Source organism: Myripristis murdjan, chromosome 8, assembly GCF_902150065.1.
Source record: "Myripristis murdjan chromosome 8, fMyrMur1.1, whole genome shotgun sequence".
Lineage (NCBI taxonomy): Eukaryota > Metazoa > Chordata > Actinopteri > Holocentriformes > Holocentridae > Myripristis > Myripristis murdjan.
The window spans coordinates 12,822,878-12,843,875 of NC_043987.1; the positions used below are offsets into that span (position 1 = coordinate 12,822,878).

At 43.9% G+C, this 20,998-nt stretch overlaps 1 protein-coding gene across 14 annotated transcripts in view; it reads left to right on the forward strand.

The window, feature by feature from the left end:
* nfixb (nuclear factor I/Xb) overlaps nucleotides 1–19,638 on the forward strand; it is a 144,973-nt gene extending 125,335 nt beyond the window's left edge. For 11 of the 14 annotated variants that reach the window (XM_030057583.1, XM_030057584.1, XM_030057585.1 and 8 more), the window contains 4 exons: nucleotides 5,474–5,602; nucleotides 9,307–9,482; nucleotides 12,452–12,543; nucleotides 14,890–19,638. In XM_030057583.1, coding sequence (XP_029913443.1) covers nucleotides 5,474–5,602; nucleotides 9,307–9,482; nucleotides 12,452–12,523 — 377 coding nt within the window. In that variant the 3' untranslated portion in view covers nucleotides 12,524–12,543; nucleotides 14,890–19,638. The remainder of the gene's footprint in view (nucleotides 1–5,473; nucleotides 5,603–9,306; nucleotides 9,483–12,451; nucleotides 12,544–14,889) is intronic. The other 3 variants (XM_030057588.1, XM_030057593.1, XM_030057594.1) reach the window with 1 other exon arrangement.
* Nucleotides 19,639–20,998: the final 1,360 nt, after the last annotated feature.

The following is a 20,998-nucleotide window of genomic DNA, read 5'->3' on the forward strand; positions in this document are numbered from 1 at the left end:
AAAAGTATCAGCGCCATAATGGAAACATACTCCATCAAAAATGAAATTGCGTGCATAATTTCATTCAAGCAAAAGTACTGTTAGTACTGTGAAGTATTTACAGGAAAATGTACTTTTATAGCCATTAAAAAGAATTGTTTTCTTCAAAGTGATTATTGATGCATTAACCTGAATGTAGGTCTGAGGGTCCCCTATACTGTTTGCTAGTTTCAACTCAAACATGGCCTCAAATTTTATGAGGTTGTCATTGCATGAAAAAACGTATTCTGCAAAGTAACTCATAGTGGAGTAAAACGTACAGTTTTTTCCTCTGAAATGTACGCATAATCTTTCACAATATGGAAATACATTGTACCTAGGTACAATACTTAAATGTACTTAGCACCTTTGGGTATGTCTAGTGTATGAAAATGATGTCTGAATTGTATGACACTATATTGTCTCAGACTAAAAATCCCTTTTACTTGAAGTCTGTGATTATTAGTATATTAATATTTTGAGTAATCATATGCAAAAGGCAAGTTGTTGCCGTTAATACAGCGCAAGGATATGAACAAAGAGTTTCAGTGGCTGCATGAATTTGTCAGCAGCGTCCAGCTGAGGGCTCTGGGTCCTGTAATTTTGTCATAGCGCACTGAGAGAGAAGGTGAGAAATGCAAGCTAGAGAGATGGGTGGGTACCAGTGAATGAGGCCCTGTTGAATAGCAGTGGTAGCTGCTTGTTTAGACAGCGCTGTGCGGCGGCGTCCCACCTGCCGTAGGCCTGACTCAGCCGCCGCTGAAAGACAGCACATGACAACAAAAAAAACAACTAAAAAAAAAAAAAAAAAAAACAGCATACGACCCAAACAAACACGACTAAAGGCACTCAGGTGTGTCATCAATGCACAAGGAACCTTCTGTCTCTGAGATGCTCTTACTCAATAACACACACACACACACAAATGGCATGCGGGGCGGGCACACACCCTCACACCCACACCCAGACACACATAACAAAACTTAAGCACATGTACATTCTCTCTCCATCTCCCTCTGTCTCTCTTTCTTTTCTTTACATTCACACACACACACACACACACATACACAGACAGACACAGACACACACACGCACTTCCCCAATCTGGAGTGGAGCAGCGTTCCGGTCCAGATGGCGCCTCCATGTGTCTACAGCGAAGGGAGCTACTGGGTTACAGCAGACATCTGTTCTGGTGATGGTGGTGGTGGTGTTGGGAGTGAGGGATGGGGGGGAGAGGGGAGGGGCAGAGGACGGAGGAGGAGGAGGAGAGAGCCTCCGCCTCTGCCTGCTCCTGAGGTGAGTCTCTACCTGAATGAAAAGCTCTGAGGCATAGCAGGTGATCATGTAATTCATCATTAAGTCCGCCGTCTCCCACTCTTGCTCCGCTCTGCTCTGTTCGCTCCCTCCTGCCTGCTTGCCGCTGCTGCTCTGTGGTGGGAAAAACCCTTTGTATCTCCGAACAAGTCGGCTCGACATAACGGGGGGAAGTTCACACAACTATTTGTGACATTTACAGAGCCTTTTTTTGGACTCAGATTATCTGGTGCTACGGGTGTATAAAACTCTGCTGCATGATGGTTGTGTTGACTGTGGTGGTGGGTAGGTGTAGCTATTCCTGTCTCTTTGTTGGCTGTCATTGCTTTGCCTGAAGCGCAGTACCTTAGTGTTTATGAGTGTTAATGATGTGGGAGGTAGGCAGTCAATTTAAGAGGGAGATAACTCTGTTTTTGTGGATTGGTGTTTCTTGCTTACCTGACCGAAAAGTGTACGTGCTTGTCCCTGCCGTGTCTTTGTGTGTGCGTTTATGTGTGTGTGTGTGTGTGTGTGAGCGCGTGCACATGCTGATGTGGACTAGTCCTATGACAGTTAGGGGTTTGTGTGGCAGCCAGCTTGTTAGCGTGGCAAGACTAGAGGGTCATGGGAGCAATTGGCTGCCAGTCTGCCCATGCAGTGTGCCAGGAGCAGAATAAACAACTGTGTGTGTGTGTGTGTGTGTGTATACACGCACACTCATACACACACACACACACACACACACATACACACACTCAGATTAAGGGAGAGATCAGAGTAACTTCTGTTAGCTTTATCAGACAAAGCTTTCATTGGGCATCTGGGCCTAATTTGCTGTTCCTCACTGAGAAGCCACATAGTACCAGATATTTCAGCAAGATACCGACTAATTACAGAATATCACAGAGACTAAAAAACAATATGTATGCTTGAAGGCTGTTTATGTATAATAAGCTTGTTTTAATTGAAATGCTAATGACATTTTATGCAGTGATCCCTGTTTACAGTGCACGGGAGCAAGTTAAAGGGTTAAATAGGTTGGAGTGTAGGGACGCACCTGTCAGGTTTTCTCAGATCAAACCCTGATTGCTGTTTTTTTGACATCCAATTAAAACTGTGCATTTTACCCCGATTTTCACACTACAATATGAATAAATGCCAACATTAAAATATGACACTGTGGTTCACAGTTTGTTCTAATGGCCAGTCTTTGGATAATTATACAGTAAATCATCAATTTTATTTTTCATTAGGTGTTAGTGTGTGCTTGATGATTGAGGTGTGTACTCATCTTTTGGCACTGATGACACATGAAGAGTTTTTCATTGTGGCAGCACAGACTGCCCAATATAGTAAACAGATCCTAATCTAAGGATATGTTTTTTGGAATTCAAAACTAATATCAGATATAGCTAATCATTGTCAGATGGACAATAATAATTCACTACTAATGTTGCAAAATGGCTCATACTTTTATTTTCTTATGACGTACATTCTCCTGCTTTCCTGAGCCAGCATTTTTTTTTTCAATCAGGCCGTTCAATTTTCCAATCAAAAGACCTATTCAGACTGTTTGCTGGCTGATCACGACCTGCGGTTGATCAGTTGGAGCACCCTGCTTAAATTTTCTCATTTTTGCCAAAATCCAGTTTTACGGACCAAGTACATACTGTATCAAAAACCTGATTGAAAACACATTGTTAGGATTGTACGCAAAATGCGACCCGCCGAAGATGATTCAAACTGGACTTCAGCGAGGAGGGGCTCAGCAGCATGGCTGTTCTGTAAAGTTAGTTAAAAAACAAACAAACAAAAAAAAACGTGTGGCTTTCACACATCCGAGCTGTGACCTCTGCACACTGTGTGCTGTTCCTCACAGCCAATGGGTGCCCTCCCTGGCTGAGACAAATTCTAGGTTTCTGTGAAATTGCTCAAATCCTCTTAATTCAAACCCCTCTAATGGAGCGTGACTTAGTGTGTGTGTGTGCGTGTGAGAGAGTGTGTGTATGTGCATGTGTGTAGGCCTACACTCATTAATGCCACCATTACACAAAATTTATCTCACTCCTCCTATCCACTCCTCCCACGTACATTTGGTGTCACACGATGTGCCTAGCTGAACATAAGTGCCCACACCCACCTGTTTCTATACTTATCAATGCCCACACAAGCCCAGCTGTGCCCGTGTAGCCCGAGAGCATTATGGGTAAATAGTGATAAAATGTCTCTCAATGTAACATTTAAATAAAAAAAAAAAGAAGCTTTTAAGAAATCTGCTCTGTTAGACTTTATACGCTCAGCTCATAAAATCTATTTCCACATCTCTTAGGGCCATGCTGAAATTACCCACGCCTTTATTTGAGTGTGTTTGTTTTATATGTGTGAATATTGTGTCGTTTAGTAGTTTATGAGGCTTTTGCTCGCCAAGGTTGTTTTTCACTGTATTTTCTCGACCAAGTCTGTAGCAAACATGAGTTCAGTGTGTTCCAGGATAAAGTCACTCCGAGGCTCTGTGTCCACGCTGACATGCTTTCATATACTTTGACTTCCTCATTATTCTCTATTTTATGGATTGTTCTTTCCAAAGATTTATTTCAGCATATATTCAACATTGCGGTTCCCTGCAGAGGTCAAATACACCATTTGGCACTGGTCCCCAAACCCTGAAATTCTAAATTGTGCCTTTGGATTACCATACATCAAAATAAATTCCCTCAGCGCCCACCACACAAGGCCTTGATCATAGAAAAGAGTCTCTTTTATCTGTAGCTCTCACACTTTTGGCCATGTTTCTGGTCCACTGGTGAGCTTGGCCTATACTTAGTGTGCCTGTTTTTACCAAACTGGGGGATATTTCATGCAGTCCCTTAGCCTCAGCTGACATTTATAGACGGAGGGGGACACTTTAATATGTTTTTCTATGTGTGTAGGCTGTGCCGTCACCACTCCTCTACCGCTTCACTCCTTCCATCTCTCTACCGCTCTCCCATTGAGCCTTCATTGGCAGTTCGCCGTGTGCTTGCCACCCTGCCTGAACAGCTTGTGTGTACACTTGTGTGTGTCTGCGTGCGTGAGAGAGAGAGAGAAAGAGAGAGAAAGAGAGCGAAAAAGAAAGAAAGTAGAAAAGAAAGAAAGACAGAGAGAAAGTTCATGCATATTCTTTTTTTATGAAATATGTCTTAAGGCAATAACATAAAACACCTGACAGTCAGATATGCAGGAGGGCACTACATCAGAGGATTCATTGATGTATGTTTTGGCACACTCCTCAGCAGCTATATGCGGTTGCATAGCTCACGCTGTCTCCGTGCCTCTAAAAACACAGTCTGCCCTAGTTATGAGGCCATCCAAAATCACATTCACTCTAAAGAGGCTTCTTGACAAGTGCAGTGTGTAGGTTGGTTTGGTGTGTGTGCGTGTGGGTTCACATTGGTCCGTCGCCTCTCCATAGCGACAGGTCCTGGTGTCCTTAAACTGGACGGGCACTGAGATCATTGTGGTCTGGGATCAGTGAGCCAGTTTGGGTTTGGTAGTTTCTTAAAGAGGAAACAGTGTTGTCTGATGGAGGCAGCACTGAGCCCCAGTAGTTTGCACTGTAAAATCGGAGCAAGGCAGCGAGTAGGAAATGGCTGAGGGGATTGTTTGTTGCTCATACACTCCAGTGGTGACTGTAGTTGTAATGCCATTGCATTTCCCAGCTCTCCTCCTCTCCTGACACTGTGCCCCTAGCCTCCCAACCCCCCCTCCTCTCTCCCGTCACCTCCCTTCACTCTGAACCCCTTGCTGCTTCAAAACATCGGCCTCTCACCGGACCCTGACCTCAACCCCCTCAATCTGATGGACACTGGTACAGCCCGCTGGCTGCACACAAACATAGACTAAGGAGAGACAAAAATTGTGAGATTAGTCAGTCCATCTGTATGTTAAGCCAATCAACGAATCAATGAATGAATCAACTGATCAATCCATTGATTTCAGTCAATCATGATCATTCGATTCTTTTTGGATCAAATTAAAAACTTTAAAGTCTGATAAGTTTATTTTCTTTTCTTTTTTTTTCTTTTTTTTTTTTTTTTTGAGTAAAGTCGAAGTAAGACAAGCAGCCATGTTTCATTAAAACCTCGTCTCTGTTCTGCCATTTTGTTGATCCCCTTTTTGCCAGGACTCTCATCGCCTGGTTCTCTTAAGAAGCCGGGGAAATTCGATTTCAGCGCCCTGTCCTCCCAGACGAGGTCCCCCCGCATGGCGTTCACCCACCACCCACTGCCAATGCTGGCGGGAGTGAGACCAGGTGAGACCAACCCAGCTCCCGATCCCCTGATAAGCCCCCACCATCCCCCCTCCTACCCACCCCTCCTTCAGGCTCCGCCCCTCCCCTGTTGCAGAGGTGGGAGCATTGTCTCAGGGAGACAAGCAGGTGGCTGGGAATAAACCTGGCAGGTAGCTCTGTAGGCCTCTACTCACCTCTGCCTCCTCCTCTGCCTCTTCTGACCTTTTAGGGTGCAGGGCAAGCTGGTGACAGAGCTGTAGTGTGTCTGGCTGTGGTCTGTCTGGTTCCTCTTCTCACCCGGTCTGCCTGCTGGCGGACCGCGGTACGCCTTGGTGGTGCATCTCTGTAGCTATCTCCTTTTCTTCTTCTTAGACTGGGGGAACAGATTGGGTGCTCACTGCTGCCTGTCCCATTAGCTGTGAAGACATTTGTCTGTCAGTCATAGAGCATACATTTTGGTTGGTTTGGTTTTTTTTGTTTGTTTGTTTTGACAATATTTGTTCTTGGATTTGTTCTTGAAAATGCAAAGTAAGCTATATCGCTCTGCACTTTGTGTGTGATGTGTCTCTAAGAATTTTCTCAAATCAAATGCATTTCCTTGTGTCCCGATCTGCCTTTTTGTATCTCGGTTCAAGTCATTAATACTTAGACTAGAAATGGCTGAAATGTGACTCTCAGTACATTCAAAGAAAATGAAATTCAGACCATTGTCATTTTTTTTCCAATTTAATTTGTTTAGTTTTGGGACAAATATGATTTTAATACATAATACGAGAGTAAATTAAATTGTGCTTTTTTGCAGGTATTGGTTTCTTATTTCTCCATGGCCTAAACCTCAAACGCCAAATATGCAATCAGAGATTAGCAAGTTAATAAATTTGCTTCATCAGTGGTTTTGTATCATTTTATTCTTTTGCACTACTTTATTGATTTATTTAAGATAATTTGGGGCATTTCTGCTTTATTAGATAGTGCTAGTGGAGAGAGACAGGAAAGACAGGGCAGAGAGAGGGGATGACATGCAGCAAACGCTCTGGGCCGGATTCAGACCCTGGCTGCTGCACATTACGTGGGCCGTGCTCTACACAGTGAGGCACCAGGGCCCCCCTTTACTTTGGATTTTTAATATAAGGACTAGTGGGCGAAAACCAAACAGCAAAATGGCCTCGTATTTTTAGTGAGAGTGAACTCTAAAGGTTGGAAAGAGATCATGATTGTACTGCTGCTTGAATGTACCTAGAACACACATATATAGTAAAAATCTATGGGTCTTAAATGGGTAGTCATATCGGTTTTGAATCAATCCATTTTTGTATTTATTTCCAAATTCCCATCAATTTCTGGGTCTCTTTGGTGTGAGGATCCAGGCAGGGATATAGTGGATGAGGTGTGAGCATGTGTGTGTGTGTGTGTAAGTGCGTATATTCATACTGCCAAGGCAGAAGAGCAGACACAATGTCTGAGTTACCGTGTGAATCAGTGATTCTCCCACTTCCCTAAGGTTAAGACAAGCAGCTCATGATAACATCAGATATTAAACCCAGCCAAAGGGGCTCCGACAATAAAGCATCGGACTCTTAACTCTACCGCTACAGCACAGATAGATTGAGAGACTCCCTCTTCTTTCTCGAAAGTGAATTCACCCAGAGAACAAGCTCGCTGGAGATGATTACCCATGTGCTTCAGTTCCATAGCTACGCTACATCAAAGGCTTCGTAAGCCACTGAGCAGATGTGAAGCAATGAGGTTGACCGCTGTGTCATTAAACCCTCCTCTGTGGTTGTTGACAGAGACCCCATGCCTCTTGAGATGCAGCCACAGCAAATCCCGTCTCCACACGCACACACGTGTACTCACACTAACATGCACACACACATGCATATACAATATCCTACTGTCAAAGTTTTTGCGGCCGGCAGTTGTGATTTGTACGGTTGCGATTTGTCCCTCTCAACACAAACTCCTCCAGTGTGCATGAGCGCGTTTGGGGCCGTTCCCATGCGGGCGTGAAAGTGTTTACCACATCATTGGGGTTGTTGTTGTTCTGTGTGGAAGGCGAGATCTGAAGGGATTTTGGAGCTGGAGAAAGTGAATGGCGGAGCGTGCGAGGGGTGTTCACTTGCAGTGGTGGTGCTGGATGGAGGTTACAGGGGTTCCTCCCTCCAGCTGCACTCACCCGGCCTCCGTCTTGGGTGAGAGGAGAGGAGTGGAGAGTATGTGGGGGGTGAAGGGATTCCCTCTGATCCATCACTCCAAACTTCCCCCTTCACCCCCCTCCGGTCCCCTTACCCCGTCCTCAGCCCACCCCCATACCCCCAGAGCTCTTGGCCTTCACCCAGTCTCTAATGGGATTAGTAGGGGACTATAGGAACAGGGAGACGGCTCCGCTGGGGAACAGGCAGCCTGGCAGGCCTGGCAGGGGAGCAAGGTGTTGCTGGGCCGGGGGGCACAGGGCCCTGTCTGGGGGGTAATGCACTGAAGTTGGCACTCTCATGCAGTACCCTGACTGACACACACGCACACACACACACACAAAGTGTAAGATGCAAGCACCAAAGAGTGTTGGCAACCCAACATGGGCAGCTGGGGGGCCTGGGTGGGGTGGGTGGCAGCCTGGCACAGCTAAGAAGAGAATAGGGAGAACAGGCTTCACCCCACTAATACAAATCAAGGAGATTTAGTAATGGATATAGGTCTGACAGAGGGGGCTTTGTGTTTGGTGGTGGGGCTCAACCGACCGTTCCCCTCTCACACCTCGCACACGGCTCCATATTCAGCTCCTTTGGGTGATGCGAAGCGAGTTGCTTTCTCTCTTTCTTGTCAAAGTACAAAAGGAATGCCTTTGTTTATGCTTACATACAGCAGAACGCTGATATATTTAAATCCCCACACCTGTCTTACGTGCACCCACCGAGCACACATACACACACAAACATACTCACAGATAAGACACAAGTAGCGCCGAAGACCATTAACAGAAACACCTAAACTTACACATACGGTGTGAATGTACAGATTAGTGCTGTCATAGAAAGAATGTGTCAGATTAAAAAAAAAAAAAAAAAAACGGTTTTGCCGTCTGAATGCCAAATTGCAAAGGCGCCAGTGAATCACACCCTCAAAACAGCACACAGGCGCACAGGCATTAAGAACTGCTAATTTAAGACAGTGCTCAATGATCTCTTTGTGCTTTTTCTCTTTACAAGCTCTTTGGATCTGATTTAGAAATGTAGCGCTTGCATCTGTTGAATTTTTGCACATGCAGGTGTGTGTGCCCGCAACGTCTACATGTGAACTTTGTGGCTGTGTATTTGAGTGCAAGCTTGAACTGTATGGACTTTTTTAGTGTTGTTATGTAGTCTCTGTAAGTGTGCACAGATGAATGCAATGTGTGTGTAAATCTCCTCCATAAAGCAGTATAAATTTACTGGAGTGATCATAAAACATTATGACCAATGCCCATAATACCTATTAACGTGAAATCAGCTTTTCAAGGAAAAGCAACAGTGTTTTCATGTACTACGTTTTCACCCTGATTTAACTTCCATTATTTCCAGTCGTGCAGTACTCTTGCTATCATTCTTCAATCACTATCTCTTGGAAAATCTCTCCCATTTCTAAGAACCTGTAAGAATTCATTGGTGTAACTCTCTGCTTCTCGCTGTCTCTACCTCTCTTCACCCTCTCCTCAACCACTCCTCTAACACAAATCTCTTTCCTCCCAGGGAGTCCCCGTGCCTCAGCCTCGGCCCTGCACTTCCCGTCTCCCTCCATCATCCAGCAGTCCAGCCCCTACTTCACCCACCCAACCATCCGATACCACCACCACCCTGGACAGGACCCCCTGAAGGAATTTGTGCAGTTTGTCTGTGCCGATGGCTCAGGACAGGCCGCCGGACAGGTAAGGCTCACAGCCAGAGTGGAGCCTCCAGATAAGTCTTAGAAACTTCTAGCATGTACACCATTCACGCACCCTGCACTGACTTTACATTAGTGCCACACCAAGATTTCTCTTGGTGAAACAGTCTAGGAGGCATATAAAACTGTGACTCGTGATTGCTGCATTTGTAAGGAAGGCAAACACATATGCTAATAACAGATGGCTGAAAGTAGAAGAAAAACGGAAAATATAAATGCGATATGTATTTTGGAAAGGGCAATAATGATGCTCACTCCATAAATTTGAAATTGCATTGAGCGCACATTTCTTAGCAATGCGCTACAGTGCAATATATTTATGTAACTATGAATCTCATTACTTCAAGTGAACTGTGGACACCCAAAGCTTGTTTTATGGTATCGTATATCCATATACATCCAAATAAATTGTGACGTCACCATGTTTACTTAACAACTAGCATTTACAAAGAGAAATTCAAGCAGTAAATCCCAGCAAACTCCTCCACTTTAGACAGCATATGGTTGTTCAGCTGGTGTTCAAATCTTTGTATTGTCTTGTCGATGTCATTTTGCCGTTTGCTGTTTCAGACCTCAACGTACCTCCTCCCCTTTTTTTTTCTTTTGCTCCGCCCACCCCTCAGTAGTTTTAACCATCAGCACGAAAGTCAATCACAGCACACTTCAGTCAAGCATACGTGTTCTGTGTCATCGTGTTTCTGTTCTCATTTATAGCTGTTATGATTTTAGTTGGAGTTTGGTTGTTTGGTGCTGATATTGTTGGTGGTGTTGTGCTTGTGTAGAAGAGTATTTCTCCCATGGTTTTGATTTGCTGCCATGTTATGGACGAACCCAACCAATAATTCGTTCACTCCCTCCTCCTCACCCCCTCCACCCACCACGGACCACCTTTGTTGGAACCCTCACCCCCTTTCCTCAAGCTCCAGCCCACTCCTGTCAAACCCTGTGGTGATTATTATTTTTTACACTTCCATAAAAGATGCAGTGCACATACATCATTCCTTTGATTGTTGTTTCCAACTCCCTCTCCACCACCTCCTCTCCTCCTTCCACCATTGCCACTCCCTCCGTCATGGATATTTTTTTGGACCTGGCCTCCCGAGCTGCGTCCTCTCTCATTCCGTGTCTGCGGATTGTCACATGTCGCCCTCCTGACCCTATTTGTGTTGTCTGCAGCCAAACGGGAGCGGCCAGAGCAAAATGCCAGGCTCCTTCTTGCTGCCTCCACCTCCCCCAGTGGCCCGCCCAGTGCCCCTCCCTATGCCCGACTCTAAACCCAGCAGCACGCCCCCTGACGGCGGACTCACCTCGCCCGCATCTCCGTGTAAGTGACCCCGCTGAGACCGCAATCAGAACCAAACCAAAAAAAAAAAAAAAAAAAAAAACATCCGAGAATCCCACCCCCTCCAGTGAAAAGACCCCTGCCATGTGTCTTCCTCCAACTTCGTGCCATCATTGTTCCTGTGTATCCAACAACTCACCTGCGTTAACCCTTGGAAGGCTGTGGAAGCCACACCTAGAATATGCTGTGGAACCCCTGGTGTTATTAGGCTGAACAGCAAGGCCACCAGAGATTTGGTGAGAAATGTCCTTCAGAATGGACTTCTGTGGGATTCCTCAGGGTTCTGTTTTAGGCCCACTGACTCACACCGCCAGTGTCAGTGGACCCACTTGTTGACGGGCAAGAGCCCATTCTCCAACGCCAGCAGTGTTTTCTGCGTTCTCTGGAGTTGAAGCTGCATCACCTTCTTCTCCTTTTAAATCCTTTTTCCTTCCCTGCTGGATTCATCAGCAACCCTCGTGAGAAGCCTTTTGAAATCTTGCGAAGATTACTTCTTGTTTGTGAAGGGCACAAATTTAGGGCAGTTTATTTAGTGTGGACTCCAAAAGATTTCACCCCAGTTTCTCTACTCAAATTGAGACATCAATGGGATATTTTGATTCATACTATTCGTACTTGACACTTTTTGGTTGAACTGATTTCAGTTTCTTTTGATTTGCGGGCTGCAGGCCTAGATACCGCTGGTTGTTTGTTTGACGGTTGTAAATTAGGTTAGGCAAGTGGGATGTGTGTTTTTAGGTTGAATTGTATCACACGTGGAAGTCTGTCCAGCCATGGGGCTTTTCTTACATTAGATTTGTGTTTCTCACCTATGATAGGAGGGGCACTGGACGGAGCACTTGCTATGTTATTTTTTTGTTTTGTTTTGTTTTGTTTGTTTGTTTCGTTTTGTTTTTTAGCTTACCTTCGATTTTAGTGTTGATTTTTTTCAACCCCCAGTCAGTGTCTCCAAGTCTTTTATGTCTTATGTATGTTACTGATTCTTAAAAATACATGGATGTATACTGTATATGTCCATTGTACTAATTCACGTATAAATGATTTCAATTTCCTTTTCTCTTGCTTTCTCTGTCTCTCTTCCCCTCATTCTTTCTCTCTCTTTCTCACACACAAACACACACACTCACATATGCACGTCTGCACACTGCACCGTCACAATCCTCAATCAGTTTCTGTACCATGTTTGCAGGAATGCCTCTGACCGCCTTAATGCTGGAGTCCGTAGGGAACCTCAAACTGCCCTAAATTTGTCAGAGACTTTGATGCCAATGGGTTTTAAATGTCCCTGACTGATCCTCAGTGTCGGGGTTCTGGTGTGCTCAATCATTTCCAACTGAGTTTATCAGTGGGATTTAATCCTCAATGCTCAGGGAGATCTAAGTTTACATTCCAAATTTTGGCATACTTCTCTTTGGGATTTGAATGGCCTTAATGAGATATAATATATTTTCAGTTGGACTAAATGGATCTAGGCATTGTGTATATATTCACAGGACCAATCCAGAAAGTGAATTTTATGTCATTACGTGCTGAGAATCTACGGGAAGTCTCAGTACTGGATGTTTTTGTGCTGACTGATGTCTATTTCTGCTCTCTTTGTGTTTCTATAGCATACTCCACGCCAGGCGCCACAGCTCCCAACAGGTTTGTCGGCATCGGATCACGGGACAACAACTTTCTGAACATCCCGCAGCAGACACAGGTACGGGTCTGGCTCCTGTTGAAATAACGACTGACTAACAGCTGTTAGCTTATACAATAAATTTTGTGTGTTTGTGTCTGCGTCTTTGTCTCTGTCTGAGTGTGTGAAACTGAGAGCAAGGGAGTACTGTGTATGTGTAGAGGAAACTTGTCTGTTTTCATTGTGATTATTGGTCAAACTCAGGAAACTTACTTAGCTCCATGGACGTGTGCCAAAATATTTCTTATTCCCTTACTCCCTAAAACCTGCTGCTGTGTTTCCTCTACCTCTCCTCTCATTCTGTCCCGCAGTGCACCATGAATGTGTGCATTTGTATATGTGTATTTTACTGTACTTGTGTGGTTTACCATATGTGCTCAGCTGCCCTTTCCCTGTTTATTTGGCACGTATGGAGCCTACCCTTCAGGCAGCAGAGCTTCTTGCTTGCTGCCTTTTTCAAGCTCTCTCCTTGCTTTTTCTCACCCCATTCCTCTTTTCTTATCCCTCTCCTGCCATAACCCCCTCTCGTTTTTACCCTCTCTCATTAGCTTTACCCGACTCTGTTGTCCTCCCTCTCTCTCATTAATTCTCTCTATCTCCCTGACTCTTGCTTTCTCTCTCTCTCACCCTCTCCTTCCTTCCCTTTGCCACACTGCGTCTTGTTCATATGCCTCCTCCATTACCCACGGCACTTTTCTCATTAGTGTCCAACCACACCCGCCTGGAGCCAGCTCAGCTCAGCTCAGCTCAGCTCAGCTCCGCTCCGCTCTGCTCCTCAACACATGGAAACCATCTGAAGCTGCTCTGGCTGATCCCTCCCTTGTTTCTCTGCCCTCCATTCTCGCACTTTTTTCTCCCTTTCCTTCTCCCTGTTTCCCTCTCATTTCTGCCCCTCCACTCACTACAGATTTTTTCCCTTTTTTCTTTCTCTTACTCTAGTCTCTATCTCTTCCTTCATCTCACTTTTGTCAGTTTTTCATATTGTTTTTCTTCATAATAATGCTTTCTTTCTTGCGACTGAAGCTAGTGTAATTTCTCAGGTTTTTCTTCTTTTTCACTCTGTCATATTATAGCTATGCCCTTGATAAAAAAAAAAAAAAGTGAATTGTCTCATTGTTACATAATTTAGTCACTGTCCTCAGATTCACCTGTGTTTGTTTTTATGCATACATTCCCTACGCCTCAGTACTCAGAGGAACATAATGTCTTTACAAGTCAGAACTAAAATATACAGGCCAGCATTAATTGGCTGCATATGTCTCTCAGAAAATGACACTGTAAGCATAATGATCTATAAAAAAGATAGACTAATAGACAAAGGCCTTGTGAGAAGTGTGTAGCCTGGAGAGTGTTTCCTCACACTGACATCAGTGGGCTCCATGTGCCCTCTAGTGGCCAAAGGGAGATGCTGCAGACAGGGGGAAAGGGAAACGAGATAATGACGGGGCAGGAGGGAAAGAGGGAAATAGAGGGAACAGAGCGACAGAGTTTCGGCCCTTAGAGAAGTCACGTCCCGGCCGTCTCGTTACCACGGCAACGAGACATGATGTCATAGCCAGTTGATCTTGAATTTGAGAAGGGGTTGCTCGAAAGGGGGTGAGGGTGGGGGTCAGGAAAGAAAAGAGGGTGGTCACTCTCTGCTGCCAAGGATTTAGTGGGAGTGTTCGTGGGAGATAGATGGATAGTGTGTGTTTGTGTGTAAGAGTATACACAGAAAGAGAGGGAGAGAGAGTAGCTAAGAAGGGAAAAGTTACAAAGCCTAAGGGCTGCTGGGACAGTGCCCAGGGGAGCGGGGTAGCTGAGGAGGGCAGGAGGCAGAAGGGGGGTATTCATGCGACCTGTTAGAGTCAAACACAACAAAAGGCTGCTTCCCTGGAGGCCCAGAGTAGTTTCCAAGGCTTGACTTCCAGAATGTTGGCGCATTAGCCAATAGTGCCAGATCCTGCAGGCCGGGCAGGGCAGCCAACGGCAGCGCCGGTGACCCATTTCTGCTCTCTGCTCACACTGGGCTGGAGAAACCCAATCTGAAGATGGTGCAAGCAACAGGGAGCGCCAGACTGCTATTCCCCTGCTGCTGCTTGGCCATTAGTTGCCATTCACTGCCCAGCCAAATTCATGACATACTGTACATCACCACAGAAACAGGCAGAATGAATAGTAATAGCCGGGCTAGTGGCCCAGATGACTGTTTTTGCACTGTGGCTGGCTGTTGTCGGTCATTGTCCCAGGGACCTACAGGAACCTCTGGTGGTTAAAAGTCAACACAGAGCACATAATATACAGTACCTGCATATTTACACACATATTTCTCATTGTGACAGTAAAATAAGCTCATTCCACACTGCCTTTATTTTTCTTCTCTTCCAGTCTTGGTTCCTCTGACAAGACCTGTGTGCAAACCAGCAACTAGAATTCTTTCTTTACAATCGGAAATAGAAAACAGAGAAACAACACGCAGGATAATTGCCCTCCAACCAACCCACCGGCCAGCCCTTACAGTATGTCTCACCTAGTATAAAATATAACCAAGCAACGCAACCAGGAAATCTCAGCAGCATGACGCTTTTAGAGGAACTCTGGACTCATTTACCCAGTCAGAGGGAAAACGCCCCATTTTAAGGATTGATGGATGGATGGATGGACAAGAGGATGGCAGGATAAAGAGGGGTAGGACGACGAACAGCAGCAAGCGGCAGGCATCTCTCCTGAAACCACCGAACCAGCACAACATAGCAGCCACACGAGAGGAACCCGAGGATGGAAGAAAAAAAAAAAAAAAAGTTAATTTCTTCTACTTCACGAGGATGCATTGTGCAATAAATGGCAACGAAAATCAACTGTCCAACAGTCAGGTTTCCACAACGACACATATACACACACAAGCAGGTCAACACAGGCACGGGCTTAGAAATTCAAATTTAAGCTGCAAAGCCTGACCAGCAATGAATCCAAACCCCAATGCAAAGCAAAGACACAAATTGGTTTCCAAATGAAAGCTGCAGTCCATGCTACTGTGATGTCTGTCATCACCCAAAATGAACGCAAACACCAACTGTCCAATTGACCAATGTTTCTCTCCTTCTGAACAACCATTGACTCTATAAAGCCCCCTTCCCCCTACTACTAACTAGACAGAGACCATGCCAAAACATATCTTGATTAAGGGTTGCACTACAAGCTGAATCAATTAACACTAATCTTATGATGTGCACTATTTACCTACAAGGCATGGGAGGTAAACCAGGCTTGCCTATTATGAGTTTTAAAGAGGAAAAACCATGGTACAAGAAGCCTTCACATGTCCTCAGCCCCATTGTTCAGTTTCGGTTCAACAGCTCGTTGGCCTCCAGTCACTGTTGCAAATCCCAACACAACACACACGCACACACACACACACACACACCCACACCCACACCCACACCCACACCCTGGAAGTCAAATCATATAGATCACACTATCTGTGCCATGACCACAGCAATTACACACGATTTCTCTTAATATGATCTTAAAAGATATATGCACTCGCGCGCACACACACACACACACACACACACACACACACACACACACACACACACACACACACACACACACACACACACACACACTGTGGCTCAGTCTCACTGTTTAGATTCTAGTAGATATAGGTGGTGTTCTTGTATATCATGTTTTCATTTTTTTGCTATGCACACAAGCCTAGTAAACACTCTCCACCCATTTGATTAGATTTCCAAACCAGCATCGCATGCACACACACACACGTGCACACAAACACACAGTCACTGACCGAAAAATTACATTGAGTCATCCTCGTCATTACCGAAAATTTTCACAATAGACAACAGCTATTGGTTCCACCCCCTTTGCCCCCTTTTGTAATGTAGAATAATGATTTTGTTATCTCGCGTGTCTTCTCTTATTTGAATTTATTCCTTTGAATTTGTACTATTTTATAATTGTTTTGTATTTGAATGACAGCACCTTATAGAGAAACACAATGGGAAGAAGTGGGATGTTGAAACAGTATAGACAGGGTGGGACGCTGGCCTGGGTCGAGTAGTATTTGCGAATAATTTGAATGCCTTGTCAGGTGCCAGACGGATGTATTTGCCGCATAGTCCAACGTATTGAAAGGTTTAAACAACGACATAAAAGAATTCGAAAGTCAATTAGGTATGTTTTCCTGCTGAAAAAGCTGAGAATTATGTGCAGTTACTATCTGACCCGGGTTAAGTGGGTGGGTGGTGGTGTTGGCTGGTGGTGGTTGGTGACGTCGGGCCAGGTGTGAGTAGTTGTGATAGAAAAACAGAACCAAGGAGGTAAGGTTGCTGAAGTTGGGACCCAGAGAAAGAGAGAGAGTCACTCTTCCTTCTGTCTCCCTGACGTTTACCCTGTTGTTTACACTCCCAGACGGCTGCTGCTCCAAGAGCAGAGAGAGCCATGCTGCGGAGCAAAATGAATATGTGACATATCTGTCTGTTTTTTGGCGAGGGGAGGAGGGTCCCGAGGCTAGCGATGGAAGGGTCAGACCCGGGTGGCCTCTTTGGCGCACAGGAATCAGGAAGAGGATGCTGGTTGCCACGGTAACCAGTGCTCCACTCCCTCCCCTTCCCCTCCACAACCAGCTAGTTTAAGTATGAGTTAACCATGTGTGAATCAATGAGCCCTCATAGATCAAAACTGCACTAAAGTGATCATGCCAGCCAAACTTGTGAGACTTTATTTTATTTTACTTTATTTTATTATGTTTTTTTAGAATCGACTAGAGTGACCACCACTTTTGTTAGTTAACAGCTCACCACCTGTTCAGATCAACGGATGAAATACTGGGATGGACACTCACTTCTAGAGCACAGAAAGCCACTTCTTAAACACACAATCAATCAACTCACACACTTATTAAGAGCGCTCACAATTACGCATCCAACATTTGCAAACACAGCCCCGTGCCAGATTGAATTTCAAAGGGAAGTCTTAAATATATAGACAATCTGAGGAGGCCTTTATGCTTTTAATCATTTTCTATATCGACCCCCACCATTACCCCGTACGTTTTCAGTTCAATTAAACAATTTCTCAATAAGCATCATACTCCAGCAAATTCAATTAATATCACCCACCCAACCTCACAAAATAACTGGACTGCCTGGCCATGTTCTTCACTGCAGGGAAACAAACATAGTTGGCCAACCCGACTGGCGACCATCTCATCAGCTTCGTAGAGAGAACTAGCTCTGCTGCGTAAGATTTACGATGGCTAAGGTGATTTCTTTTCTAATCTATGGAAGTGCCTCTGTATTCCCATTATGCAATTTGTCAAACATGAATTCAGGTTCTTTTTCTCACATATAAGCTATAGTGAATGGTGAAATTTTATGTCAGGAGAGGAAAACGGTGACAGCTCACTAGATAATTGCAAGCATCTTTATATATAATACACATATATATTTATAGATATATACATTTTTTATTTGCAAGATAAGCTCTGTGGCAGTCTAGTTATTTTTTGAAGCATGGCGTACATCGCACAGTCATAGGATGCATCTCAAAACCGCTGATTTGAGCTTAAGTACCAGTCCCTGAACCCACACTTGCATTAAATAGCAAAAAAAAAAAAATATCCATGGCAAATGCAACAATAGATACATAGATAACAACAGTAAATGATAATGTAGTTGAGGATAAAAAAAAAAGAACAGATTTGATTTTGGTTTCTCTTTCTTGTTTTGATGGGAAGTATTGTTATTGAAACTAAATGATGTATGTTGATTGAGCCATGTGCAATGCCTTGGTAGAGGAATTGTGTTTGTCTGTTAGAGATTGTTTGAGGGTGTCAAGAGAAAGGAGGGAAAACCCTCTAGGTTTTTTTTTTTTGATTTTTGTTTTTTTTCAAGTCCACATGCTCTGGGACTCTAAATACGAGGGCGGAGAGAAAAAAATCCCAGTCTTTGTAAGTTTTGGGGAAATTGTTTTTAATTTCCTTTTTTTCCTTTATCGCTTTTTTAAAGAAAAAAAAATTCATTTGTAATGATTTGTTTTCAAAAATGTGGGAGGGCTGAACGAACAATTTTGCAAAACATAAACTATATATCACTATGAAAACTGGTGCTTTCTACAGAATGAAGTACATTCAAACTCTATTATACATAAATAATAATAAACAAAATTAAGTGTTATCATAAAGCAAATTTTAGGAAAAACATGCATTATTCTATTTCTCTTTTTGTATTTACCAAGGGGGGAGGGGTTCATTGTATGAAAAGGTTGTTGTGACAAAAGGCATTTTTCCCCAACCTTTACACCATAGCAGAGGAAGAGTCCTCGGAGAAACATGAGACAGATCTTCCACAGGAACGGACTGTGGTCACGGGTGCCCGATGTCGGAGGCACCGCTAGCCATTCTTGTAAACTAAAATGTACAATTTTCCAGACTATTTCATCTTGTATCCAGCTTGTGGGGCACATCTTAGACTGTCCAACACAAGTGATCGGAACATTGGACAAAGACAAGATCTTCCCCAGTTTTGGGAGATGCACTAGTATGGATTTCCATTTCAAAAAGTGAGCAGGAACGATGTGTCTGTTGGACGAGACGGGGGTTGCATTGTGAAATTGATTTTTTTTTTCTTTTTTTTTTTATAGTAGGTGTTAATTGACTAGTAGATTCCTGTCTCTCACACCGCGAGACGGAATTCATGGCCTCTGATCAGAGGGGTGCTGTCATCAATTTTCAATAACAGTAAAGTGAACCCCACCCCCCCACACACACCCCTTCCGCCTCCCCTCCCGAACTCCTAATCTCCCACTGTAAATGATTCTAAATATTTGTTTGGTGATGTAGTGTTATAGACTCAGAGCATCTTAAAGGTTGTCCCTAAAAAGTGCCTTTTGTTCACAGATTCCATCTTGTAATCCTGAGTGCCCGTCTCAAAAGAAAAAAAAAAAGTCCCCTCCTTCATACTTCTTCTATATCCACTTCTTCTACTTCTCTTCCTCTTCTTCGAGCTTTTCAAAGCAGTATACATAGTACTAAAGGAAATTGGTGTGATTTAGTTCCTCTTTTTATTGTTGAATAATTAAGAAAAGCAGAAAAAAAGCAAAAAAAAAAAAGATATTTTCTGTCTTGCTTCTCTTCCTCTGTATCTTGTCTTCTGTCTATCTTGGACACTGGAGTAGTCTGTAGCCGCGTAACCTTCTCCTTCCCCCCTTCTCCTTTATCCCTTTCTCTGAACGGAGGGGTTAAAAAAAGAATACGCAAAAATTTTTGTCTGAGCAGAATGCAGTTAGCTCACATGTTATTCTTGTCTGTACGCTTCACATTGTATTACCATACCCATCTCTTCAGCTTCTCCATTCAACAGCTAATGTAAGTGAACAAGTTACACCGCTGGGCTCTGGGCTGTGCTGAGGACAGGGGCTGTCAGAGAGCAAAGAAAAGTGTTTTTTTTTTCTTTTTTTCTTTTTTTTGTTTGTTTGTTTTGTTTTATCCTGGGAGCAGTCAATGACAAATCAATCATTTGCTGTGGTGGGGGAATGAAGCACTCATAGGAACTTCCCTTTGATCGGGGCGAAGGAGATGGCCAGTGGGGCTGCTAGCATAGGCAGGTTTGTTTGTAATTCTTGTTTCTATTTATTTTTTTATAATTGAATTTGGATTTGCTTTTGATTTTTTTTTTTTTTTTCATTGTTATTGCGTATCTTAGGCAGCAGTAAGCTGCTGCATTGAGACCTTCAATTATGCACCTTTCTAGTGGTTGAATGAGACCAGCTATTTAAAAAAAAATGGGGAAAAACGTAACTGAAATGACTCTAAGCACCTTATATTAACGGACTGGTTCCAGAGCAGGGAGACTGAAAGGCTCGTTTTTAGTACAATCATAAAGAACGTTTCGCATTACATCACAATACTGACTCACCGCCATTCTAAATCCACAGTGAATGAAAGACACATTGACCAAAGTGATATGGTTCCAAAAGCTGTACAGCACACTATCTAGTAAACTTTGGTGACTCACATAGTAAGCACCTTGGACTTCCACCAGCAAAATCAAGTGCAAGCTTGATTACAGAGCCTATTCCTTTTTTTCCTGCAAAAAAAAAAAAAAGAAAAAGAGAAAAAAAGACAAATATATGCAACTTAAATTTTTATTTTTCTTCATCAAGCGAGTGAAGCCAGCAGCAGTATTATGATTCAAGTCTTGACAAGTGAAAGCGCCGCAGTTGAGAAGCCATATCAAGAGACAAACAGGTTGCACAGAGCAGAGCATGGTGTGCGTGTGTGTGCTTTGTTTAGGGGAGGGAATGTCGCCCCCCCCCCTCCCTTGTCTACAGTATCTGCCCCTGCACCAATGAGAGAGAGAGTTACAGAGAGCACAGTCCAACCCTGGGCCTGGCCAGCCGTGGTTTTATTTTCCTTTGGGTTTGTTTGTTTTTAACACGTTTTGTAGGGCGCTGGGCCATGTTTAGTGATGTGTAG